Raw genomic sequence first — 27,090 nt, 5'->3', positions numbered from 1 at the left:
TGTGAATGATTTTTTTTTATTTACACACTGTATCTAGAAGGAGATACATAAATTCTTATACAATTAATTTCCAAAAATGTGCAAGAAATTACTATAATTCTTTTACAAACCAAAACACGTATTAAAATCAATGGACTTTGGATAGCTCATTCTGTGGTGTTTTCAGTACAAATGGTACACACCTGATTTGAAACATACAGGAAAAGTGTAAACTACAGCAATCTGGATTGCAAGTATTAATTTCATGGCACTCCAACAACTATGAGACTTTTTTAACCCAACATGTATACTATTACAAAATTTTCTAAGAATTTCTCTTCATCTCTGCAGGTAGCATTTGGATCATTTTTCAGAAACAGCAAATACACATTTTGCCACGTTATGATTGATCAATAAAAAGGATGCTTATAAAAACTTTCTCTACAAGATTAAAAAAGTACTAAGAAATCAATTTGTGATTATTAATGTACCAGTGCCTTTATCATTTCAATGTAATTTATGGAACTGGATAGTTCCTTCTAATTCAACAAAACTGTCTATTGCTGGTAGTGTGATTTCATTTTCAATCATCGCTTCACATTCGATGAAAAACTTAAAAGTGAAATCAAAACATGTTATTCTGAATCTTTCCTGAAGCAGTATCTCTCAGAAACGTGAAACGTACAGTAATTAAACCATAATCTTGAAAGCACTGTTGCTAGGACAGACCTGTAATACTAGTAGACACTGCAGAAACCACAAAGATCTGAGTAGCTTGGATCTTGTTTCAATTAATACTGGCTCAGAAACTGTCATTTCTATTGTTTCATTTCCTATATGCCAATGATGTAAACTTTTGGCACATAATTTTATTCAACAGAAAAAGGTTGCTCTGCGCAGCTGGTTTCCTTAAAACTTTTTTAGTTCTATGGTCATTTCCAGTGACGGCATAAGTGATCTAAATTTTCTCATTATTGCACCAAGTAGAAAGAGAACTGTTTGGCTTAGAGAAAAGAGATCTTCAAGTACTTCCTATAGCTTTCTTATCTGTGAAAATGCCTGTGTCCTAGGAAGCCTCAAGATACTTTCCAGCTTCCATCATGTTTTGTGATCAAATATCTCATTTTAAAAATCCCGTTTCAACGATCATAATAAACGGATATGGCATTCTCGTTTTGTTCCTTAACTCAGGTTTTTAAGAATCACTCACAGGTTAAACCTAAAACAGAATCCAAAGTTTTAACCAAATTTTATCAGGACACACTAAAGGATGAGGACTTGTCTTTCCCTATTGTCACTTCTCGCAGCCTGTTTTAGTGTCACACGAAGCCAGGTGCCCACATCATGCGGGACTGTGACGTCAAGTGGATCTCTATCTAGACAAAAGCAGAAAATGTTCCAACACGCCTTTCGGTTTGTAAACTTAATTTCTTAGCAAGTCCACTGACTTTTCTCCAAGAACTAACAATTTCAAACTGGACTAGGATAGGGCACATTCCTTTAAGGTATTTTGTATTGGGAATACACAAAAACATTAACAATTGGCTTTTCAAATTACAACATCAAACTTGCCTTCCAGAAAACACCAAATACAATTTTTAAAAATATTCTAATGAGAATGAAGGTAAGTCCTGACACCAAATGGGTAGATCAAACACATGGTACTGTGAGAAAAACTGAACACAGCCTATATCCATGAGTCAAGCCTGGGGGCGGTTCAGAGAGCTCGGTGCGTCACGGGCTCCAGCAGATGGGAAACTGGACACGCAGAAAAGCCATCCGGACAATTTACCATCAACACACAGCGACTCTGTGACAACACCAGACCTCACACAAACGCACAGGGACTTTCAACTCACCCTACATATATTTTCAGTTGTTTAAAAAATAAATAATTCCGCAAAAAAATAGCTAAATGTCTTGCATTAATTTGATAACAAGCCTACAACTCTGCAATAGTTCTTAATCCAAATAGCTTATAATCAACACTTAAATTATATTATTACAGTATATCTCATATCCCATCTCATTAGGGGAAAGCATAATAGAAAATGAGTCTTTGTAACAAGGTACAATCAACATTCCACCAAAATTAAGTACCTTTTCCCCTTTAAGTCAAAATACCACATCAAATTATGGCATTATGCCTCTTATTGGTAGGATCTCAATTCTGTCCTGAAGAAACACATAGAAAAGAGACAGTTATATTTGAATCACAAAGCCACCTTTCCCCTTGTATTTAATGAAAGGAAGGTGAGCGAGAAAAACTAGAAGTCACGAAAGGAAGAGACATCTCAAATGACGTGCTCCATTGAAGATGGAATAATTTTCCTTAAAGCTTGTATAACTAGGAGCGTTTTCTGATTTGGAGCAATCTTTAAATACTACATCACAGAATCACGGGGCTGAATAAACATTCTGGATTTCAAAGAAACCAGAAATTATTAGGCATATTACCCTTCCTTCAATGACTGGCAGAGGGGAAGAAAAACCCACTAGAGATGCAAAGCAAATTAAGAATTAAACTAAAACACAAATGAAAACCCTATCTTTAATGGGTAGCATATATGGCAGGAAACAGGATTTCCACACAGTTGATATGATTTAACTTTTTGTTTCACAGGATGTTCCACAATTTCTAAAAATTATAGGTCATTTTAAGCTGGGGCAAGTGGTCAAATCTAGCACCTTGTAGTGGTGACTATATAAAACAAAAACAGTACAGCAAGCTTTTATAGTCAAATCCATTTAAAACTATATAAACTTTAATGTTATAAGAGAATCCATTTATGAAATTAGTTGTACAATGAAATTCACCCAAGAAAATTGATGCGTTCACTAAAGAAATCCCCAATGAAACACTGAAGCGAAGTCTAGATAACAGAAAAGTGCTCAGGAGGAGTACAGTTATCTTTTATTTCTAAAACAGTTTATTTCTAAAACAACAGTTCTGATTCCATAACTCTTTAACTTATGCCAACTTGTACCCGGGTTGAAGGACAGAAAAGGCAACAATTTCTAAACTGGTGGTATATATTTCTTTACAATTTTAATGTAAGGCCATTTATTAAAAAAGACAAGATGAAAATGAAGGCAACAGAAAGATCCAAACTTTCACAATAAAAAAAAAATAGCACAACCTTAAAAAAATTTAGAGAAGTGTTGTAAAACATGTTGTAGATTTGCATTCCATTAACCAAGATTATGCCGATTCATAATTCTGAATAATCTTTTTATAGTATGAGATTAACAAATCGTGTTCAGTGCTTTAATCACACACATATGTTTATTCAACACTATCATCTGAAAACGGGCCATTGAAAGACAGCAATTTTCATTCACTTTCATTCAACTTAGGGTTGAATACACATGAAATGTGCTTTTAATGCATGAAAATCACAGTGGATAGCAGCAAAGGACTAGGGGGATTAAGGAAAATCTGATAATTCACATTGTGATTATTCTGCAATTAACATAATTCACACTTCTAGAACCTCAAGACATCCCTTTTTAGAGAACCAAAATAAACCCACGACACCTTGCAGACATTTCCCTACCCCTAAAGAAATTGATGACTCTTTTACACACACAAAACAAACTAAAATAGTTATGGCAGCAAAAGATTTTGATGGCAATGAAAGTTTGTAAACTGTATCTCAATCTCTTTTTCTTATTCCCAAAGTGCAAGATGCAGGGTTCTCAATCTTTCAGTAGTGCTTCTCCTGTAAATAATCCTTCATTTTGTTTGGCAAAGGCAGTTTCTGAATTAAGTCTATTCTGGTATACTGACGTATAACAAAACGACACAGGTACTGCAGAGAACGCACCTGCATGAACCGTGACACCGGGTTGGTCAGTCTGACGGGGTACGTGGCAGATCCAGGCAACCGAGACCTTGAGTAACAAAAAGCTCCATTTTCAGAGTCCCTGATTGAATGCTCGATGAGATCTACTATAGATGTATGTCCTTCCACATCTGGCTGTTCATAAAAGCTAAACCTACCATTAGAGTGCTCGATTCTAGTGTGAAGTGTTTTCCCATGGGAGCGAAAGCTCAGGCTTAAAAGGTAACGGTCATCTGAACTATCCCGCACAAGGAAAGAGCCATCTGGCACATTGGCCAGCTTCCCTTCTGCCTCCCAGCGTGTGATTGGTCCCCAATACCACCCTTGTTTCGCGAGTTTCTTCAGCTCCTCTGTCAGGCTCGTCACCGCCATGGGGCCATTACTTTGTACGGAGTCGTACACTCTGGCAACCCCAGGAGCAGAGTTAGGATCAAAATTCAAATGACAGCGCATGCTTTCAGCCACGTGGGCGTCTGCGCCAGTGAGTCCACTGAAGTTCCTTTGGATTTGATTATTCTGCATTGGAGGTAGCAATGGTGAGAGCGGAGGGACGTCGTCATGACTTGCTCTGGGGCTCTGCAACATGACCCCTGTGGTGCCAATCAGTAAGCCATTCACAGACTGATCCACAAAGATCTCTGGGCCAACGACTAGGTCCGGGTCTACCTGATTCTCCTCTTCTGTGAACGAGCTCCCTCCCTCCTGAGGAGGAATGGCAGAGACCTCCATGGGTGAAGAGCTGTCCAGACAGTAGCTCCTCGATCCTTCCAAAGGGTACATCCCGTCGTCTAAAGGCACGGTATACTGAATGTAGTCCTGAGGCATCAGTCCAATAACTACAGGCACATGATCGTCCAGGTGGAGACGCAGGTCTCCCGTGGGGGAATCAGAACTCTTGAGTGGAAGGCTGGGCTCTTGGCACCCCGTTTCCGACTGCAGGTCGTGGAAGTCCTTCCGCACGCCGTTCAGCGCCGGGCTGGGGCTGGAGGAGTGCACCAGGGCTTTGACCCGCACCTCCATTTTGATGCAGGTCTCCTCGGAGTGGGTGGGCCGCAGAGGCCAGGGCGTGGGGCTGTAGTGGTGGCTGCGGAGGGAGGTGGACCGGATGGGCCTCTGGGCTCTGACGTCCTTGAAGACAATGGGGGCCGAGGAGGAGGAGAAGGTGTCCTCGTCGGCGGCACCCCCGGAGGGTGAGCCGCTTTTGCCTTTGGGCTTCTGCTTCACCGACAGCCGCCTTTTCAGGGTGCCCATCAGGCTCTCGCTCTTGGACCTGCTTTTCCCCCCCTTTTCATCGTCATTGAGATCACAGCTGGCCATATCTTTACCATAGCAGCTACCAAACAAGGAATCCTCTTTCCCAAAGTCGCTGGCTAACGATGGGGGCTGCACTACCATGAAGTCAGGTTCTTCTTTGCTTTTGTTCAAATTAAAAGACTTCCGAAAGGTCTTAAGACTGATTTTCTTCATTATGACTAGCTACCACTAATCCAAGGGGATCAGTTTCTCTCTGGAGTGTTATCCCCAAACATCTGGAGAGGCTGCAAAGCGGCATCTATGTGTTTTTCCAGGTTCATTTACCCTTTGGAGCCACTCTCTGAAAAGAAAAACATACAAAAATTTCAAAAACAAACTTTCAAAACAAAATTTCAAAAAGTATTTTTTACACTTCCATGAAAAGTTTTATTTCACCAAGTTTAGCTTTAAATCTTAAAGGTTTTAAACATGAAGCTTCAAATCTTTTCTTCGGAATGACAACTCTGGCCAGGCATGGTAGCTCAGGCCCGTTCCCAGTTACTCTAGAGGACAAGCAGTTCAAGGCCAGCCTAGGCAAAAAGTTACTGAGACTGTTTCAACACACAAGCTGAGTCTTGTGATTCACCCCCGCAAACCCAGCTAAGCACACTGGTAAGAAGGCTGTGATTCTAGGCCAACCTGGGCAAAAAGACCTTACTTATCTAAAAAAAAAAAGAAATCTAATAGATAATAAGGATAGAAGCACGACTCAAGTTTTTTTTGGCAAAGCTCTCTTCTATCCAGTGCAAGGCCTTCACTTCAAACATACACAGTCAGCACGGGTTTTTTTTTTATTTTATTTTTTTGCTGGACCTGGGGCTTGAACTCTGGGCCTGGGCCCTGTCCCTGAGCTGCTTTTTCTCGAGGAGGACTCTAGCACATGAGCCACAGTGCCAATTCCAGCTTGTGTGAGTCATTTATTGGCAGTAAGAGTCTCACAGGGTCTGGGAATGTGGCTTGGCAACAGGGTGCTTGTCCGGCATGCACAAAGCCCTGGGTTCGATTCCTCAGCACCACATAAACAGAAAAGGCCAGAAGTAGTGCTGTGGCTCAAGTGACAGAGTGCTAGCCTTGAGCAAAAAGAAGCCAGGGGCAGTGCTCAGGCCCTGAGTTCAAGCCCCAGGACTGGCAAAAAAAAAAAAAAAGAAAAGTCTCACGGTATTTCCTGACCAGGCTGGCTTCGAACCACAATCCATGAGCCATCAGTGCCCGGCAGCATGCTGACTTTTATCCTGCTTCCCTCCACAATGAAGTCACTGCCTGCACCATGGGGCTGGCTATGTGGCAACTGTGTGATGGTATTTAAAGAACCACCCCACTTTCACCACCCCTTCCTTTCTGTACCTGCATGGGCTTGGTTTTCTTTTATTCTTACTGTACAGGTCCGCGATCCCTTCCCTCTCTGCTCCGTATAGACCTTGCTTATCTCAGGCACAAACTCCAATTACCTGTTCCACCCAGTGCCTTGCTGAGTGCTGAGACACTCGAGAGGGAGGGGCCACACAGCACGGAGTGACAGGAAGCCCATTCCTCAACAGCTTACACGCACAGAAACAACGGAAGCTGTCTACAAGTGAGTCCTCTGAGAACAAGGCTCGGCCCCCCCACATCCCCAGCACCTAGCACAGAGGGAACGAGAGACAGTGTGAGGGGCTGGGCCTCTTCACCTGGAGGAGCCACTTGGTTCCTTAGCAGTTCAATGCATGCATTGTACGAGGCAGGCCCGATCCCTTAGGACCCCCCCTTCCCCGGTAGGGGGCAGATCCATGAATGGAAGTTTATAGTACAAACCCATGGGAAACATAATGGCAACAGAAGGTAGGAGGTGAGGAGGAGGGACAAACGAGCACTCTGGGTACAGACGGCAGTTGGCTGGTGTGTAAATGAAATCTGCAAGGAAACCATGCTTACTAAAAACCACTCAGATCAGACAACTTGTCAGGATCAGCAGTATCGCCTCCATAAAAAGAAGTGTTTTAAAAGTCTTGCTATCATGTATTATAGTTATGAATACATTGCAAAAAAAAAAAGTCAAGTGCTTTAAATCCCCGGAGGATGAGGTCCTGTGAACCTGGCCCTGTGAAGTCCCTAGGCCCCAGCCTGTGTCCCACCCGAGCCCAACTGCCCTGAGAGAAGAGCCATCCGACTCCCACCCGAGTCCAACTGCCCTGAGAGCGGAAGAGCCACCCGACTCCCACCCGAGCCCAACTGCCCTGAGAGCGGAAGAGCCACCCGACTCCGAGGCGAAATTCAAATGGTACTGCTTCCCACCGCCGTCCACGCTGCCACAACTCAGCAGCCATCTCTTAAGTTACCTACTTGAAATGTCTTCCTTTTTAAACTGCCAACCCATAGACAGCTAGCTCCATCCCCGTTTGCAGAAACGGTCCTAGACATTAAAGTCTATAAAAAGTCCTATTAGGCCATATGGTCTTAATCTCTTTCCTACATTTTCTAGGCAAAGATTACCCTGGAATTTTTAAGAGTATCTATTTTTCTGTTTGCACTTCTGAAAATATATGCCATCTTTTTATAGGATTGCCATCTGCCTCCAGCCCGAGTAAACATTCTGAATCTGCTTTCTGCCTTTCTAATTGTAAAAATTTAAGTTTACATATAGAGTGATAGTGTGTAGAGTCAAGGGAAAAGACTTTAGGCATTTAAAATGAAGAGTGATTTACAAAGAGAAAACATCTACAACTTCACAGTATTTTTTTTAAGTAATGTCAATTGATCATTGAACACCTAAAGCAAGACAATTCTACTTCAACAAACAAAACAGATGTATTATCCTCATTGACATCGAGGAACCTGAGTCTCAGAGAAATTTGCCAAATGAAGTTAAATAATAAACACAGATGGCTAAAAATTTTCTGTGGATTGAAGTTACAGACAAAAGCCACTCTTAAAAAAAAAACCTGAAGAAATACTACTTTTAAAAGTAATCTAAGGGGCTGGGGACATAGCCTAGTGGCAAGAGTGCCTGCCTCAGATACACGAGGCCCTAGGTTCGATTCCCCAGCACCACATATACAGAAAAAAAAACGGCCAGAAGTGGTGCTGTGGCTCAGGTGGCAGAGTGCTAGCCTTGAGCGGGAAGAAGCCAGGGACAGTGCTCAGGCCCTGAGTCCAAGGCCCAGGACTGGCCAAAAAAAAAGTAATCTAAGCTTTACTACTAAGATTGCTCTGTAAATGCAATTAACTTCTAGATCTTCTTTAAAAGACAGATCCTACTGGGAAACTTAGAAGATGCATTATATACAGATACAGATCACCCAATCCAAACTGATAGTTTTATTCAATACCTTTTTCAAAGGAAAGACACTGGTCTCCCACTTAGAATTAAGCAAAGAGCATATACTAACATGTTTGCATTTAAAATAAAATGCTCAAATACACAAGTCTCTAGTTAGTGACATTTATTAATTGGCTGACATAAACCAATTCTGAATGATTTTGCAACCAAACCTGTAAGAGAAGAAGCTAGAAAAAGGGGTGCTAGCAACAGGATGCTGGAATATAACACAAAAGCCAGTATTATGTACAAAGAATACTTTCAAATGACTAAAAAGATATAACACAATGATTATATATAAAATAGAACAAAATGACCAAAAATGTTTATTTCAGTCCAAGAAAATGATAAACAAAAGTAAAAAGTACAGACTTGAAAGTTATTAAATGTAACAATAGAGTAGACCACAAGAAAGATCTTCCTTTTCAAAAATTGTAGACATCATTATTTGACAAGGCAATAAAAATAAAAGTTAAATGAGCAATCACTAAATATAAATACTTCTAGGAAAAAGAGAAAAATCTAAAAATGATAAATGAGTGTACTACTTACGAAAAAGCTCCTTGTGAAACTGCGTGGTTCTCCAGGACCCTAAGTGGGACTCACAGCAAGCCTCAAAGCTTTACATTTCTAAAATTCAACAGTAAGAGACTGTTTCAAACTGAATTTAAGAAGTCACAATTCAAAAGATAAAAGCACAAGGTAATAAATTCATGAGATCCAAATACATTTGAAAATTCTATGAACATTAACTGGAAACTCAGATGCAAAGGATAATTTTATAGCAAAATGCATACTGCTAAAATGAAGCAGATACACTTTTACCTTGCCGTCTTCATCTTACCAAAAAACCACAGGAACCTTCCTTAGCTCGTGTGATCATTTCCAAAGTCACAATGGACAACAGAAGCTGGAGAATGCAGTATATATTGGGAGAGTCACATCTGAGGTGGTAAAAAGGGAGGTCTTTGACAGTGGGAACCCCAGAAGTAACTGCAGCTGGAAGCCCTCTTGGTACTTCATTCGCTCATGGGATCTACTGAACTCTGGGCAAGGCATCTGTGCAAAGTTGTATTGATGAGTGAACGGTTACAATGGTGTACAAAACCTCACTTATCTACACTTGATCTTTGTAGAGGAAGTCAGGGCTCATAGCTGGGTAGACCACCTACCTAACAAGGACAAGGTCTTGAGGCTCAAATTCTAGTACTGTCAAAAAAATAAAAAAAGGTCTGCTGATGCCTTCCCTACCCAAAAAGGAGAGATTGTTGTACTGAGTAGAAAAACTGTGTTCCATCTACAAGGTTCTACACCTAATGCATACAACGTATATCATTTGCAAATGTTATGAAATGGACAGCATCTACACAGCTGAATTAGTAACTATGCAACTAGAATAGCATATTAGTATCAGAGAGGGGAAATGGAGTACATTTCAAACCAAAAACAGGTCATGAAGATATAAGGCATATGCTCCTCACATTAACACCCCAAAATACACAACTGAAGAGACATACACAACTTAATAATAACACTCAAAATCTTCAATAAGGTTGAGGATTCATAAACCCAAAATCTATAACCTGGAATTCCTTAAAATCCAAAATCCAATGCCTAGATTGGCCAGAGGTGAAGAATTCTATACCCAACTCATGTGATCAGCTACAATCAAATTTCAGGCATACCAAAATACTGTATAAAATTACCCCCCACATACGTGTGTACTAAGGAAGCAGGAAATATAAGTGGATTCAAAAGCACGTTGGATAAGGGATCCTCAGCTTTTAACTGATAAAACAAGTGGAGAGAAAATAGCAAGGCTGTTTACGACTTGAATGCTATCAACTAATTTGAAGAGGTTTCTATTTTTCTTCTTCATTAGGATGAACTAAACAAGCTTTGATCAAAGACGGACAAGAATGGAACAAAATTACATAGTCGGAATGGAAATAAATCTAGGAAACCATTAAATACGGGAAAATAAAATACTTCTAAATAGCTAGACCCATGAGCTAGACTAAAAATCCTAAGTGAAAATAAAAAGGAAGAGTGGTAGTATATATCTGTAATCACAGTACAGTACTCAGGAGGCTAAGGCAAGAAGATACTAAGTTTGTGGCCAGCTTGGGTTGCACAGTGAGATTGTGTTGTGGTCAAAGCCTACCCATGGAGAAAATTTCATGAAACCCCTTCTCAACCTATAGCAATGGTGCAAGCCTATCCTAAGCAACATGGGAGGCTGAGATTGAAGAGGTCATGATTATAGGCAGAAAGATCTGTGAGGCTCCATCTCAATAGGGCATGTGTCTGACATCCAAGCAATGGGAGGAATCCAAAAACAGGCCAGACTGCAGTCCAGGCTCATGCCCTGGAAGGAAGCAAGACCCTGTCCCCAAAAAAACCCACTGAAAGCAGGGCTGAATGTGTAGCTCAGCAGTACAGCACCTGTCCAGCGAGCAAGCTTTGGGTTCAAACATACTGTCCCTCAAAAAGAAAATGAATAACAATCCAATTGAAGTAGAGAGCTCAAAAGAGTAGAATTCAGTAAAATAGAAAACATACAACCCTTCACAAATTCTTTCAGATAACAGAAAGAAGAAATACCTTGCATGTTTAGGGGACCAGTAACAACCTTGACACCACAGCCAAGCACATCATAAGAAAGTAGAGATCAACATACTCATGAACAGTGATGCAAAATGCTTTAACACATATCAACAAACCAAACTCAGCAGAGTGTGTGTGTGTGTGTCTAGTGTGTCTGTGTGTGTATTATGTATATACATATATATCATGGTCAAGTGGGATTATTCCAGATGGTGTAAGGTCAATAATTAACACACAATAGACCAATAACTACAAACACCATCATGTTCACCTTCATGATTGTAGACAAGCATTAGACACAGCACGGTAGTTCAACATAAAAGTAAGAAGAGAAGGCCGTCTCCTCACAGTGGAAGTGAAGGGGCAGTTCTGAAGCGGCAGCAATGTCGCACTGCCTGGTGAAAGCCTCAAATGTCGTGCCTGAGACTGTGGACTAGACGGGATGTCTGTGCCCACCACCCCAAGTCAGCACCAAGCCTGGACAGTGAAGACGCACTCCGACTGGAAAGAAGAGCCACAGTTATCCTTCTTCATAGCGCACACAGTCTAGTATGTGTGTGGAAACTATGCACACATACAAAACAAGCTGACAGGGGCTGGGAATATGGCCTAGTGGTAAAGTGCTTGCCTCATATACATGAAGCCCTGGGTTCGATTCCTCAGCACCACATATATAGAAAAAGCCAGAAGTGGCGCTGGGGCTCAAGTGGTAGAGTGTTAGCCTTGAGCAAAAAGAAGCCAGGGACAGTGCTCAGGCGCTGAGTTCAAGCCCCAGGACTGGCAAAAGCAAAACCAACCAAACAAAAAAACCCAAAAACAATTAATAGCAATAAAACTGCCAGCAAACAAAACAAAAATGAATTATAATTCCATAATCACATCAAAGAGTAAAATTACTCAAATTTTTGAAAAGACGAGTATGGTACAGTCAAAATTATAAAACATTGCTGAGTAAGTATACTAAATAATTGAGAAGACCCAATTACCATTATGGCAATTTCCCCCAAATTGAGAATGATATAAAAACCAAACAGTACCTATCAAAAGGCTATTGGCTCCTTTATATAATCTGCTATCGTTCCTATAATGTATATGAAAATGCAGTTTTGACAAAGAAGGAAGTTTTACTATTGGATTTCAACAGAGCTTATGGGGTTTGAAAGATGATGTATTCCTGGTGCAGACACTGGCATGCAGAGCAGTGGAACAGGAAAAGACGAGAAACAAACCAGTTATTGTTACCTGGTCCAAACTAAGTGCCGAGACCGAAGGATAACCTTTTCAATTATTACTGTCATGAGAATCAGACAGCTAAAAACAAAAACAAACACTTAAAACCCTTTCCTCACAACATACAGAAGATCAAAGTGAATCACAGACCTAACTGTTGGGAGCTAAAATTATGCAACTTCAAAACAATTTTTGTTGTTTTGAGCAAAGGTTTCTTAAATATAATACCAAACCCACAATATTACATAAAAGAAAATCTGACCAATTAGGCATCATTAAAATAAAAAACATAATAACATAATACCAAGTCCTTTACTTAAATAATTTTTATAACTGGGTATGGCAAATGACTCAAATTTAAAAATTAGTAAGATGCTGAGAGGAAAAGAGAGAAGGGAGGGGCTGGCTTGAATAGGTCTTTTACTAAAAACATGCGAATGGCTACTAAACCTGTGTTATTAGTCATTAAGAAGACATAATGAAAACCACAAGCAGATACCACTACACACCCACTGAAACAACAATACCAACTAAGGTGTATGGAAACTGGAAACCTCATATAAAATGGGTCAGCTCCAGTGGTTCACTTCTGTAATACTATTTGAGAAGCAGAGATAGAAGGATCATGGCTCTAGGTCAACCTGAGCACAAAAGTTTGCCAGACTCTAGCTCAAAGAGCAAACCAGGCATGATGGTACATGCTTGTAATGCTCACAGGAGGCCTAGATTAGAGGGTCACTGTCTAGGCAAAAAGGCCTGGAGGTGTGGCTCAAGTGAGAGAAGTTCCTGAATTCTGAAGGGAGGCAGGGATGAGAGGGAAAAGGAGGAGGAGAAGGAAATTGGAAGGAAAAGGAAAGAAAGGAAGAAGGAAGGGAAGGAAGAGAGGAAATGAAGGGAGATAGAGGTACAGATGCACATAACATGTCCCCTGCATTACAATAAAAAAAATTTTGAGTTAAAGAAAATCGGACACATCCTAACCTCCAACCCAGTAAGAGCAACAAATACTATCTTGGTACATCTAAACAATGGACCTTTGTGGAAATCAATTAAAATTTGATATTTACAGTTGAGGAAGCTTCATATCATTCATTAGTTACAAGAAATAGGAAACAAAATGATATATGTAACATGTGGTCTTAATATTACAGAAAGAATAGGGAGGAAAACTGGGCTATAGTGAATATGTAATGTTTTTACAAGAATAAAGTCTGGGGGCTGGGAATGTGGCTTAGTGATAGTGCTTGCCTAGCTAGCATGCGATTCCTCAGCACCATATAAACAGAAAAAGTTGGAAGTGGCGCTGTGGCTCAAATGGTAGAGTGCTAGCCTTGAGCAAAAAGAAGCCAGGGACAGTGCTCAGGCCCTGAGTCCAAGCCCCAGGACTGACGGGGGAAAAAAAAAAAAGAAGAAAGTGTGTGAGTTTGCTCTGACAACTGCTTTGTGTGTGCCAGGGACACTAAACCCAAAGCCTCGGGGTCGGTCTTGCTCAGCTTCCTTGCTCACAGCTGGTGCTCTACTCCTTGAGCCCTACCTCCAGTGTGGCATTCGGCTGGTTGGCTGGAAATAAGAATCTGGGAACTTCTTTTTTTTAATGCCAGTGCTGGAGCTTGAACCTTGGGCCTGGGCCCTGTCCTGGGCTATTTGTGCTTAAAGCTAGCACTCTACCACATAAGCCACAGCTTGACTTCTAACATTTTGGTGGTTAATGGGAGGTAAGAGTCATGGGCTTTTCTGTCCCCGCTGGCAATTTTAACTATAATCCTCTATCTCAGCCTCCTAAGTATAAACAGGAAGACTACCGGCCTGAGACTCCCACATCCATCTGGAAACTTCATTGTTTAAAAGGAATGGTCCCGCAAATCATCAAGTTAAAGCAAATGAAAGGTCTTTCTTGACTTTCACTTATAATGTCAATAGAAGCATAGTTTCGCTTCGGTAAAACCTAGACTGCCGCTTCCTTCTCCTTCTATTCAAAGACCTTGGCCAAACTCAAATTGAACATTTAAGGTGGAGGGGCACTCCCCCTACTACTCCACTGTTTATATTCCACAACTAATCACTGTAATCAAGTCCCTGAACACACCTCAATCCCCTCCCTCCACCCTGGCAAAACCTGACGACGTTAGGTCCAACTTCGCCTACGCCAGGCTTGCACCCACACGGCTAAGCATGGCTGGGGCTCACGTCCTACTCTGGTCTCAATCCTCAGACAGATCCTCAGTACTGCCTGGAAACAAACTCCTTTCCTGGGTCACGCCCACTCCCTCTTCTTGCTGACCACGTCTCATCACCCCTCAGCATGTCATCATACCGTCTCTAATCTTAGTTGAGGGGCTTTGCAATTTCTACCATTATAGAATGTCTCCATATCTACTTACACTTTAGCTCTAAAGAACCCCCCCCCCCCCCCGTGGGATGCCACGTTTCCCACAATCGGCCCTGCTGGGTCTTTCCTAAAAACCGTCTCATTTAAAAACAAATTTGTCTTGACCCCCGTTTCCCCACCAACTGCAGTGGTCCATCCCTAATTCCATTTGTGGCAGAATACCTGGAGAAAACTGAGTAAGCTCAGCAGCTAGATTCCTCCTCTTCATATCTGCTACAGCCATGCAAGCACACATAAACTCTGGCATCACTACTTAGCCTTTTCTGAGAAGTCTTACTTGACACCCTTGACTTGCTGGGACTTCCCGTTTGCTACACGACATCACGGGCTCGGATCACGGCTCAGACTCCTCTGCTGGCTTCCCCCTGACCTCTCATGATGGGGTGTCCAGCATGTCCACGCCGGTCTCTCCTCCAACCATACTCACATCCCTGACTAGGGAAAGACTATCTCTTCCAGACTATTTACATTCAAGTGCCTTCCTGACACTGCCACTTGGGTATCTTACAGACAGAAGAATTGTAACCCATTTAACCCTGACCTTTACATCTTTGCCATCCTCCCCCAAACCGGCTCTACCTGAAGCCTCTCCTACACTTCATCTTCCAGCTGCTCAGATCAAAACCTCCAGACTCAGCCCTGACTCCTTGCTTTTTATTTTTAAGCTTACCTCACATCTAAAAGTCCCAGTCTCAGCTACCTTCACACCATGCGAAATCCAATCGCTTTTTACCTCTAGACCCAATACCATTTTCTCTCACTTTACTGCAACTGCATGTTAACTACTGAACTCCTTTCCTCTTTGGCTCCATGCACGCTCTCCTCTCCAAAAGGCCCTGGTGCCCAGGGACCTGGGACACACGCTGATACTGGCTGGACAGCATACATTAAGACTGCGGTAGCTTGACCAGCTAGCCTGGGAATAAGGTAAAACATCAAACAAACCCGGCAGTTCTAGACAAGTACGTGCAGTTAAAAGTAACGCAAGGATAATCATTTCTTGCATGGCCTATAGATCTTACAAGAAGCTCTACTTTAAAACTGAGGTGAAATAAATGAATAGCAATAAAGGTAGGCAGAAGAAATAGGAACAAACCTAAAAAAAAATGGAATTAAAGTTGCCATTGAGAATGGCTTATAATTACAGCATAAGTGCTGATGAATTTTCAAGTGGTTTCTCCATAGTTTGCAGGCTGGTGACCCCAAGACATGGAGAAGCAGAGAACCTCAGGCTGCTGAGTGACAGCGGCTCTCCTAGAGCCTCAGCTTCTGTGGGCAAGAGGTTCCATCTCCCAATTACATCCAGCTCTAAAAGTAGGTGATTCAACAGACAACAGGGAGAGCTGGGTGTTTATCCTGCAGAGAGCAATCTTTACTTGAACATCCTAAACATCCTTCGCTGTTAGCTGTGTTCAATACATCCCAGCTAAATAAATATGAAACAAACACCCATGACTTCATCAAAAACAAAATCAATACGCCTGGCTTAGAAAAACTGATTGATGAAATAAGCATTCATCTCTCCTTATTGTTCTTAAAATTCAGATCTTAACATGTTAGGCTTATAAGCTAGTATACTTACGTAACCAACCCATCACTATCTTCATAAATACACATACTAAATTTCTAACATACTTTTCTACATGTCTAGGCACTTACAATTCTCAAAAGCATGGTATAATAACAACAATTTAAAAATTGGTCTTTGTCTCCAGTTCCTGACCCTGAGTATTTCTGAGTAATGGAGTACTACTGGCTTTTGTCACTTATGAGAAGCCCTTGAATCACGCCTGAGTTTACAATAACCAGGTGATTTACAGGGAAGCCTAGACGGCCTCTGGACTTTGGCCGTATACTGTACCTGAGTTGGAAGGGAGAGTAGGAAAGTGAGCACTGTAAAAATCCTTTACTGGTCAAAGAACTCCACATCAATCCCACATCTCGCCTTACTTCCTTTCCTTTCCAGGTGGCTCCTCCTGAGTGGTATTCTTCATCATAAATCAACAACCTTGGCAATGTGTTTCACTGAGATCTAGAAGCCACTTTAGCAAAGAACAAATCTGAAGAGTAATGGGAGTTCCATGGCATCTGACCTGGGAGAACTCATGTAGGATGAGACCTTCAGGTTTAGGGTCACAAGTGTCACCAGTGAAGACACCCAGGTTATGAAGTGGGAAACTGGCTGTTGATACTCAAAACATGTGAAAACAAGCCTATTTTTTCTTCACTCTGTGAACCAGGACTGAGTCTCCTACAAAGTAACTATTAATTCCTAAATCCTGCTCTCAATCCTGCTTTACATTCACAAATACACTCATTTTGCATGTTGAAATATAGCACCCAGCTTATTAAGATCATTAATGAACCCCACATCTCCACCCTACTGACTTGGGTACAATTACAGCTAATGGTATGAAAATGCCTATTTAATGCTTTCTGAAACAAAGCGTAATGTAATAAATCCTGACCTACAAGAATAAGAAATATGGGGCTGGGAATATGGCCTAGTGGCAAGAGTGCTTGCCTCATATACTTCTGAAGCCCTGGGTTCGATTCCCCAGCACCACATACATAGAAAATGGCCAGAAGTGGCGCTGTGGCTCAAGTGGCAGAGTGCTAGCCTTGAGCAAACAAGCCAGGGACAGTGCTCAGGCCCTGAGTCCAAGCCCAGGACTGGCAAAAAAAAAAAAAAAAGAATAAGAAATATATCACTTTGACAATAAAGGGAAAAAAATTAAAGAAAAATAATGAGAGATATAAAATACTACTCTAGACAAAATTATTATAATTGACAACTGCAAATTAAAACCAACTAACACATTGATCAAGATATATCATATTGGGCTGGGGATATAGCCTAGTGGCAAGAGTGCCTGCCTCGGATACACGAGGCCCTAGGTTCGATTCCCCAGCACCACATATACAGAAAACGGCCAGAAGCGGCGCTGTGGCTCAAGTGGCAGAGTGCTAGCCTTGAGCGGGAAGAAGCCAGGGACAGTGCTCAGGCCCTGAGTCCAAGCCCCAACCCTGGCCAAAAAAAAACAAAAACAAAAACAAGATATATCATATTCACAAACTGGTTTGATAAGTGGCAAGTCATGTGCACAACTACTTAAAAGACAATAAAAAGAAAAAACACTAAAAATAAATATATAAGCAGTTATTTGCTTAAAGAAGAAAAATAAAGCCAACTAACTGCTGTGTGTGTGAGCCAGTCCAAGGGCTTGAACTCAGGTCTGAGCTTTTTTGCTCAAGGTTGGCACTCTGCCACTTGAATCCTACTTCCACCCCAGGTATTTTGTGGTTAACTAGAGATAAGAGTTCATGGGGTTTGCTGCATGGGTTGGCTTTGAACCTTGATCCTCAATTTACTGAATAACTAGGATTACAAGCATAAGCCACTGGCACCTAGATCAACTAACATTTTAATATATGCCAACAGAATTATTTTAGCTAATATTACAAATTTCCTTAAAATTTCAAAATTTTCATTTCCTATGAAATAGTATACATTATTGATTAAAATACCAAGTTGTGGGGCTGGGAATATGGTGTAGTGGTAGAGTGCTCGCCTTGCATGCATGAAGCCTTGGGTTCGATTCCTCAGCACCATATAAACAGAAAAGGCCGGAAGTGGAGCTGTGGCTCAAGTAGTAGAGCACTAGCCTTGAGCAAAAAGGAAGCCAGGGACAGTGCTCAGGCCCTGAGTCCAAGCCCCAGGATTGGCAAAAATAAAAATAAAAATAAATACCAAGTTGGTAAGACTTTAAGAATATTTGGCCAACTATGACAATTAGGCAGGATTCAAATAATACCTATGGTTGGCTGTTTTGTTTTTACTTGGGGGCAGAGGTACAACTATAGCAAACAGTGATATGATGAAATTCCAACAGCTTTCATTCTTTTCAAAATTTAGTTTTTTATTAAAGTACTATTAAATTATGAACAATTAAAAGACAAAAAATAACTTCTGAAAAGCAACATGTACATTAAGTCTGAAAAGTAACAAAACTACTTTGGCTGCTCTCAGAGCTCTCTAATGTAACAAACAATGTTAATCATTCAAATGCTTATGCATACAAGATTTTTCATTCTTTCATACTGAAGAATATAAGCTTTCAGTTAAAAATAATCTTTTTCTAAAGTACACTCGAATTAAGATCAGAGTTTCAGAACAGCAGACTTGAGATACAAAAAAAAATTCCACATAAGACATATTAAAATACCAAAAGTAATCCATGTATAAGTTATTATTAAATGTATATTAGAGCCCGTGCTAAATCTCATTCATTCATCATTAAAGCTACAGGGGATTCTCGGAAAGCAATAATTATTCAAATTAATAATACAGCCTATTAAGTGAATAATAAACTTACACAATGGAAAAGATAATTTGCTTTGTAAAATGTGACTGTCAAAACTAACCACTTATTAAGTTTCCAAAGATGAGATCTCTTGATGCTCTTAAAATGATTCAACTTAAATTTATTCATGCTATCCACTGTGAATCAGCAGACATTTCATAAATTAAGTTACTCAGAGCTCAGTGACATCGATGTAGCTTGAGATGGTCACTGAAAATGTATCACCTTTGTTTAAACAAAATTTAGGCATGGTTTTACTCCAAAGCAAAGGTGTTAATATTCACTGATATTAGCCAAATACTTTCTCTAAAAAAAAAGCACAGCGTCCTATAATTTTGAGGAGGGTGAGATGTGAAGGTTCCAGGTTAGCCTGGGCAGAAAAAGTTCAGAAGAGTGTCTCAACAAAAGCTGGGAGTAGTGATGTACACCTGTCATCCTACCTACAACGGGAGGCAAGAAATAGGAGGGTTGTAGTCCAAGCACGCCCCTAGAAAAGCCAAGACTCTATCTCAAAAACAACAGAGCAAAAAGGGGCCAGAGGCGTAACTCAGAGATAAAGCACCTGCCTAGCACGGTTGGGGCTCTAACTTCAAACCCAGTACTGCCAAAAGGAAGTGTGAAAGGGAGAGGAGAAGGTAAGCAGAGGCAGGGAGAGGGAAAAGGGAGGAAAGAGAACATGTGAAAGGAAGCTATAGGTTAGGCATGTAGCTAAGTCACAGAATGCTCATTTACCATATAAGAGCCTCTGCGGTTCAATCCCCAGCAAGGAAAAAAGGAAGGAAACCTGTGTGTGTGTGCCGGTCCTGGGCTTGAACTCAGGGCCCGGGCACTGACTGTCCCTGGTGTGTTCAATGCTAGCACTCTACCACCACCTGGAGCTCTAGGCCCAGCTCTTTTTTGGTGGTTAATTGGAGTCTCAGGGATTTTTTTTTTTTTTTTTAGCCTGGGTTAGTTTTGAACCTTTGCCCTCAGATCTCTACCTCCTAGGTAGACAGGATCACAGGTGTGAGCACTGCCGCCTGGCAAAATGCGTACTTCCTTATATTTATTCATCTCCACCTTGCCCTCCCTACTCCCCACCATCAGAGAGCAATGAAAACTAGAAAACAAGCCACATCCAATGTTAATGATGTTAATATGGTACAGGCTGGCCGAGCACTTCAGTGTGTAACCTGTCGGTTCCCACGCAGCTGCTAGGGAGCCACAGGATGGGCAGTGAGAATGAGAACAGACGAAGGCGAAGGGGAAGAGCTCTCGGGAGCCAGGCATGCTGGAGACTGTGAAAACCAAGAGGTGCACTGAGACTGCAACGTGCATCTGTCACGACTGCGTCGCCTTCTCTATCCTGACTACAACAGTAACCTGTGATTCTGTACACAGCCAGACTATAAATCAAACATTTGGGGCAAGACATTTTCTGAAACACAAGGTCTCATAAGAAAAGGGGATTTGGGGAACGAAGGTGAGGCTCAGCAGTAGAGAGCCTGTCTAACAAGCACAAAGCCTGAAGTTCAAACCCAATACTGTGTGTGTGTGTGTGTGTGTGTGTGTGTGTGTGTGTGTGTGTGTCTCCTCCACCTTTCTCATGAAGTGTCTAGGAGGGTAAGCTCCATCACAAGTAAGAATGTAAACTAGGAAACAGGAGCTCTACTTAGCAAAGAGCAGAAAAGTATTTATTTAAGTTGATGACACAGATTCCTCCTGTCAGATTCTGTAGGAGTTTCTGCTGCTCTCCCCAGGCAACACAGGCCACCCATCAAGAGCCAACTCCATTGCAACATTCTCTATGAAGACAGGAATCCAGGCTTGCAGGAGTAAATTACAACACTGGCATGCAGGGTAAAAAGAGTTGTGTATATCAGATCCCATTCTGAGATCTGCTAGCAATGTGACATGTGACCCTGGACAGACTGCTTAGCCTCCCTGGTCTTCATTTCCTCATCATCTGTGTAAAGATGAACATGGGCTGTAAATGATGAAGCCTAAAATGTGGCAATTACGCAAACGTATAAAAACACTAAGATCCTGGTAAAGTCCTAAACGTTGGTACTAGTTCCCTCAGTCTTGATAGTCAGCAATAATGTAATCCCTAAATAAAACACTTCTTTTTTTATCTTAAAAGCGGTATTATGCTGGGAGCCAGTGGTTCATGTGCTTAGACCTCTAACACCTTAGGAGGCTGAGATCTGAGGACCAGAATTTGAAGCCAGCTGGTGCAGGAAAGCCACAAGACTCTTCTCTCCAATTAACCAAGCCAGAAGTCAAGCAGTGGCTCAAAGCAATAGAGCTCAGGGACAGCACCCAGGCCCTGAGTTCAAGCCCCAGGACCTACACAAGGAAAAAAATAAAACACTATTGTTAAAGGTGGTAATATTTTAACTGAAAACAAAGTGATGCTTTAATAATAACAGGTACCTTCATTTTTATAAACAACAAAACAAATTATACACCAGGGAAACAACATACAAAGTGGTAGGTCTACCCAATGAGAACATGTCTTACTCTGAGTGTGTATAGCCTATTCCCTTCAACCACTCAGCATGTCAGCAGTGAGACCAGAGAAAAATAAGGTCTACCATGAAGAGCAGCCTACACTCACCACAAGCAGCACCCAAGCTCTGACTCTCTGGAGCACGGACTAGATGCTCTGGGTAAATAACTGTAAAGATTAAAACTAAACTACCTCAAAGTACCAAAACAAATGTACCTAACAGGAACCACCTATTCTTCGGCCTTCTTAAGCACGGGTGTACCTATGAGAAACAACCTCACTCATGCTGTCACTAAATTGCTGTATGTCCTCAGACACCTCTCCAAATTTCACCTGGTGGAAAGTTTCAAGATGGCATCATGACACCCTCAGGGCTTTCTGCTGCTCAGATCACTGCCTCCCAGTCTTCAGGCGAAACCCAAATCCAGACTTTCCTCCTGTCTTCGCTGCTGCTTCACAGAGGGTTTCTGGAAAGCTGGACCGTGCCTCGCCACACCAGTCTCCACGGGTAGTGCCGTTCATGAGTGTAAGGAAGCATTCTAGAGTGACGGTGAGGAAGAGGTGTCTGACCCTCAGGGCAGAAGCAGCTGCAAGGCAGCGAGAGGGCGACAGACACAGGGTCCTGTGCCCCTTCACCACACGCGTCGCACGGTGTCACTGTCCCTCCACGGGAGCCTCGGTGGCCATCCACCACTGTTGTCCTTCTCGTCTCACCGTCTTTCACACAAGGAAGCTCAAGTCTCTTACATAAGGGCTGTTCACTAGTCACAACAGTCTTGTAACGAATATAGTGTAAAGTAATTAATATTAAAGCACTTGTTGTATCCCAGGCACCTAGTATCTACCTGCAGTGTCTCATTTAATTTGTATACCAACTCTGAGAAAGACACAATTATTCTATAAACAAAATGATTTTTTTAAAAAAGGCTACCCTGTAAAATGGAAATGTTGAAATTCAAAGCTTGATTGACTACCCATGACAGATGTCCAATTTAAGTCTTCTACTTTCTGGCTTGGCTAATACCAAATCTGCTTGCCCTTCTTGCCTGATTATGTCAGAAGAACATCAAACAGTTCTAGAAGCCGACTCTGGACTTGAACAGCTGTGTGAAGCATGGCCACAGACAATGTGCTCTGGAATGGTTACTGTCCACACACTTCCAGAAGCAAGGACATCTATCCAGTGCCTATCCACCCTGGGCCTGCTTGGTCCATCAGTCAACTCACAGGTGCGCTACAGCTCCACAAGAAGAAAAGGTGCTCTCTGCATGGGGCCATTTGGAGTTATAAGATTTTTTATTCTATCAGTGTTATGATTTATTAATTTGAGCGGAGCAGCTCAGTCAGGAATAAAACAATACAAAACACCAGGAGCCTTCTAAAATCTACACAGCAAATCTTTGCATTTGGTGTGTAGAAAAAAAAAGTGTAAACAACAACCTTTCTGCACACGAGATCCCCACTCAGTGGCTGAGCTCCATGAGCTATTCTGCAGACACAAAGGGGAAAGAGAGAGACCACCGTAAGCAAGCATGCCACTCTCGCATAACATGGGTAGGACCAGGCCAGACGTGGACACAAGAAACAAAATCATCATAAATAGTACTAAGAGGTAGGAAGGAAACAAAAAAAAACCCTTGGGATTGTGAAGGAGTTGTATGTAAGGAACTCGGGGAGGGCAACTCTGAGGTGGTGACACAAGCGAGAAGACTGGGAATAAACTAGCTCTCTGAGGAGCTACTGAAGGACACTGTAGGCAAACAGCTCCTGTGTCAAGGCTAGGGAGGCCGGAGCGGCATGCAACAATGAGGAGCAGAAAGGCAGGGTGTAGCCGGGTTCAAGATAAGGTACTTGGCAGCTCACAGACTAAAATTGGAAAGATAGGGTGCAGAAATCCTGGGCCTGATTTAACAGTCTCGACTTACTTAAATATAATACATTCTCACTTAACTCTATGCTTGTTCAAGTCACATAGCTATAGCCGATGGTTGCTGTGATACACCCCAGGTATCCCTGGCGGGCACTGACATCTTGCATGACCTATCAGGACACCAGTAAGACCAACAACTGTGCAGTAAGAAGAATTTCATGTGTGTGTGTGTTTATCATCATGAAGTCCTTGAGGACAGTGCAAGTAAGCTGTAATCTCAGGCCTAAAGTCTCACGATGAAGAGCTAAACCAAGACATAAGCACATAACAAATCACCCTGAAGAACAAGAAGGCAAGGCGATTCTCAAGACAACACTAAACATGCTCCACCGCTGTTTCTCTTTTGATATGTGTATGATTGTTTCCATCATCCTGTAAGTATCCCCATCCTACCACAAATGCTGGTATTAGAAATGTCTCCCTTGTAAAAGCAGTAAATTTGCAAAAGTGCTCAGGCACCAGAGATGTAAGTGCTATTTCTAGAATTGCAAAAAGTCAGAAAAACAACAGAGAACCAACACTGAAGACCCCTCACTACTGCAAAGGGAGCAGCAGACAGCACACGGCAAGAATGCTCATCTGAGTTCCAGGTCACTGACTGACCTGCCCTTATCAGACCTTAAAACTGGATGCACCAACATCCACCCATGAACTACAAATACCAGAAAGCACTTGGGATCATCTTCTACACACACACACACACATACATGGGCGCACGCGCGTGTGCGCACACACACACACCATCCTGTTTCTTATAACTGCACATTTTAAAGACTAACAGTAACTAAAAAAAATCAAAAATGAACATTTCTTCTTCTTTCATGGCCTACGACTTTCAAGTAAGACTTCACAATTACTTCTTTGAGGAAAATAAAATGGACTATCAGCAACACAAAAGTTCCCAAAAGAGTGGCCATAATGGAGACCAGCAGGGTTTTCTCTAAGGAGTGAAGGTATACAAGGCGGTCTAAAAAGAAAGACAAGGACATTTTTCTAAAAAGAGGACCCTTTCAGGCAAGGGGACATGGCTCAGTTCTATAGGGCCTCTCTTGCAAGTGTGAGGTCCTCAGTTCAAATCTCAGGGCCCACTAATTAAAAAAAAAAAATAAAGGAAAACAAAAAAGACCTTTTCAATTCTGAAGCAAGACTAGATAAAAACATAGGAAGACAAAACAACTAAGAACGCAGTCAGCAGGGCTTCACACAACACCCAGTGCTGTGGTTGGCACTGAAATCCCTTCCCCACCACTCCGGGAAGATGGCCTAACCAGGGAGGGCAGGCATTGATGCGGGAAGAGGTCGGATTGAAGGCCAGCTTGTCCTCCACGAAAGAAAGGGGCAAGGCAGGTGCCCACCAGCAATTAAAAATGTCAGAACCTAAACATGATAATGATGATAATGTCTTTCAAAAGAAATGGAGTACCAAAAATAAACAGGTAAAGGACCTAGCAAGCTCTTGCAAACAACCCCTACCAAGTCCAGTCCCAGGAAGCCCTCATTCCCCCCCCCGCACCCCCTCCCCACCGCCCAAGACAAGAATTAGGGAGGGTGGTTGGTGGCACCGGGAGGTTAAAGTGACCTAGTTTGGGGGTAGCACGGATCCCCAACCTTCCCACAAGCAGGCACACGGCGCAGGACTGAAGAGCAATCAGAACGACCTGGAGAAAGCTCCCCCCCCCGCCCCCCCCCAGTCCCAGTCTTACTAGACTTGACCTGTGACGCCCGCCTCTCTTTAAATAACACTGACTCTCCCTTTCCCCCCCCACTCCCCACCCCGGCTTTAAAATATTCTGTTTAGGATTCATTCATTCATTGATTCAAGAAACCAAAGTGGATTATTTCGCGTTGCTTTCTGTGCTCGCAAAAGAAGACCATTTAAAAAAAAATAAAAAAGATCTTTACGGTTCTAAAGCAAGACTGGGTTACAAAAAAAAAAAAAAAAGAAGGAATGGCCAGGTAAAGTGCAGCCGGTGAGGGTGGAGCCCAAGGCAGGCAGGCGCTTCACCTGGAAGTGGGGCAGAAGTTTACTTACTTTCGTCGGATCGCAAATGTACTCGGTTCCAAGAACCCGGGGCCGGGTGTTCCTCGCGTGCCTGTGATTAGCACGTGCCGGTTCCCGTGGACAGGAAGGCTGGATTCGACATCGTGTGTGTATATGTGTGTGTATATATGTATGCGCGTGTGTATATATCTATGTAGTGCCGGAAGCCAGGGGTGCACCCCCACGTTCCCACCGACCTCTGAACTGCGAACAAGTGCGGGTGGGAGCCCCAAACCCCACGCCCCGACTCGCCGCCGAGTTGGCACGCGCATGCCGGCACCGATCCCAAGTTCTCCGTCGGGCCCCCGGTCCCTAGAGACGTCCCCGTCCCGTTCACGGGGTTCCCCCCCACCCCCACCCCAAGTCTCAACTCCCGAAAACAAATGCGGCGTCCGGAGCCGGCCCGGGCTGGGGAGCGGCCGCCCGCCCCGTCCCGTCGCCCCGAGGCCCGGCCGGCTCCGGACGCGGCCTCCCCGCCCCGGGGCCCGCGGCGGGCGCGAGCGCGCAGGCCCCGCCGCCGCCGCCGCCGCCGCCGCCCAGGCCTCGCCGGTCCCCCCCGGCCGCTCCCGGCGGGCTGCGGGCAACAATGGCTGCGGCCCGGGCCCGGCGCGCCGAGGCCGCGGAGCCGCCCCCCCCCCCGGGGTCCGGACGCGCCGCCCGCCCCGCGCAGGCCGGGCCCTCGCGGACACCTTCCCCCCTCCCCTCACCCCCGGCCCGGCCCCGGCCCCCGCGGCGGCGCCCGAGCCCTCGCGCCCGCCCAGCCCCTCAGCGGGAGCCCCGGACCCGACCCCCCGCGGCCCCCACCGGGAAGGAGGCGAGGCCCGCGGCCGGCGTGCCGGGCCGCTGGGACGCGGACGCAGGAAGGACGCCCGCCCCGCCCGCCCCGCCCGCCCCGCCGCCCCTCGGCCCGCGGACGCTCACCCGGCCGTGGCCCGGATTCCTCGCTCAGCGCCGGCGCCACTGCCGCGCTCGGCCCTCACGCGGCGACGCCTCCCGCTCCTTCCGCCGGCTCTTCTTCCTCCTCCTCCTCCTCCTCCTCCTCCTCCTCCGGGAGGGCGCGCGACCGCGGCGGCGCCTCGGCCCGAGCGCGAGCGGTGCCGTGAGGCGAGGGGGCCGCCCCGCGCCCGCTGCGCGGCCCTGAGGGCGGGGCTGGATGCCGTAGGGGGCGGGGCTTCGCGGGCGTAGGGCGGGGCTTCGTGTGCGTGGGGGCGGGGCTTCGTGGGGGGGGAGTCGGGTGGCTGGCGCGCTGGAACCAAAAGGACCTGAGCTGCAAAGAAGAGAAAAGATCCCGGGAGGGCGAAGGGCGCGCGGGGCTCCCAGGCCCCCGGGTTTGAGGGCGTCTGAGCGCACCCCCGAGCCCAGCTCTCCCCCACCCGCAGGACGGCCGCCCTCCAGCCCTAGCTCCGGCCTTCCTGCCGTCCTCCCTCGTAAATGCCCGGCCATACAATGCTCATCTAAGCAGAAGTCTGGCTTATTAGCCAGGAAAGCTGGGTCCTCAGGTGACAGAAACAGTTCTTTTTCTTTTCTTTAATGGTCTGTGCCAGTAGGAGGGGCTTAAACTCCAGGCCAGCTAGCTCCGCTTCTGGCTTTTTGGGCTGCTTAACGACAGGTAAGATTCTCATGGCT

At 44.0% G+C, this 27,090-nt stretch overlaps 1 protein-coding gene across 2 annotated transcripts; it reads right to left on the bottom strand.

Annotated features, from left to right (window-relative positions):
- Window positions 1–26,505, bottom strand: Socs6 (suppressor of cytokine signaling 6). Of its 2 annotated transcripts, none has more exons than XM_048363221.1 (2): window positions 26,386–26,505; window positions 1–5,418 (listed from the first exon to the last, which is right to left on the bottom strand). In XM_048363221.1, exon 2 carries the CDS (start codon window positions 5,289–5,291, stop codon window positions 3,687–3,689), a length of 1,605 nt encoding a protein of 534 aa, XP_048219178.1. In that variant the 5' UTR covers window positions 5,292–5,418; window positions 26,386–26,505; the 3' UTR covers window positions 1–3,686. The 2 variants fall into 2 exon arrangements, with proteins under 2 accessions (XP_048219178.1, XP_048219180.1); XM_048363223.1 differs by lacking the exon at window positions 26,386–26,505 and adding an exon at window positions 26,269–26,289.
- Between the last annotated feature and the right edge of the window lie 585 nt (window positions 26,506–27,090).

The sequence above is a fragment of the Perognathus longimembris genome, chromosome 15 (assembly GCF_023159225.1).
Source record: "Perognathus longimembris pacificus isolate PPM17 chromosome 15, ASM2315922v1, whole genome shotgun sequence".
Lineage (NCBI taxonomy): Eukaryota > Metazoa > Chordata > Mammalia > Rodentia > Heteromyidae > Perognathus > Perognathus longimembris.
Note: the sequence above shows the minus strand (reverse complement) of the source record. Positions and strands in the feature narration are given on the sequence as shown.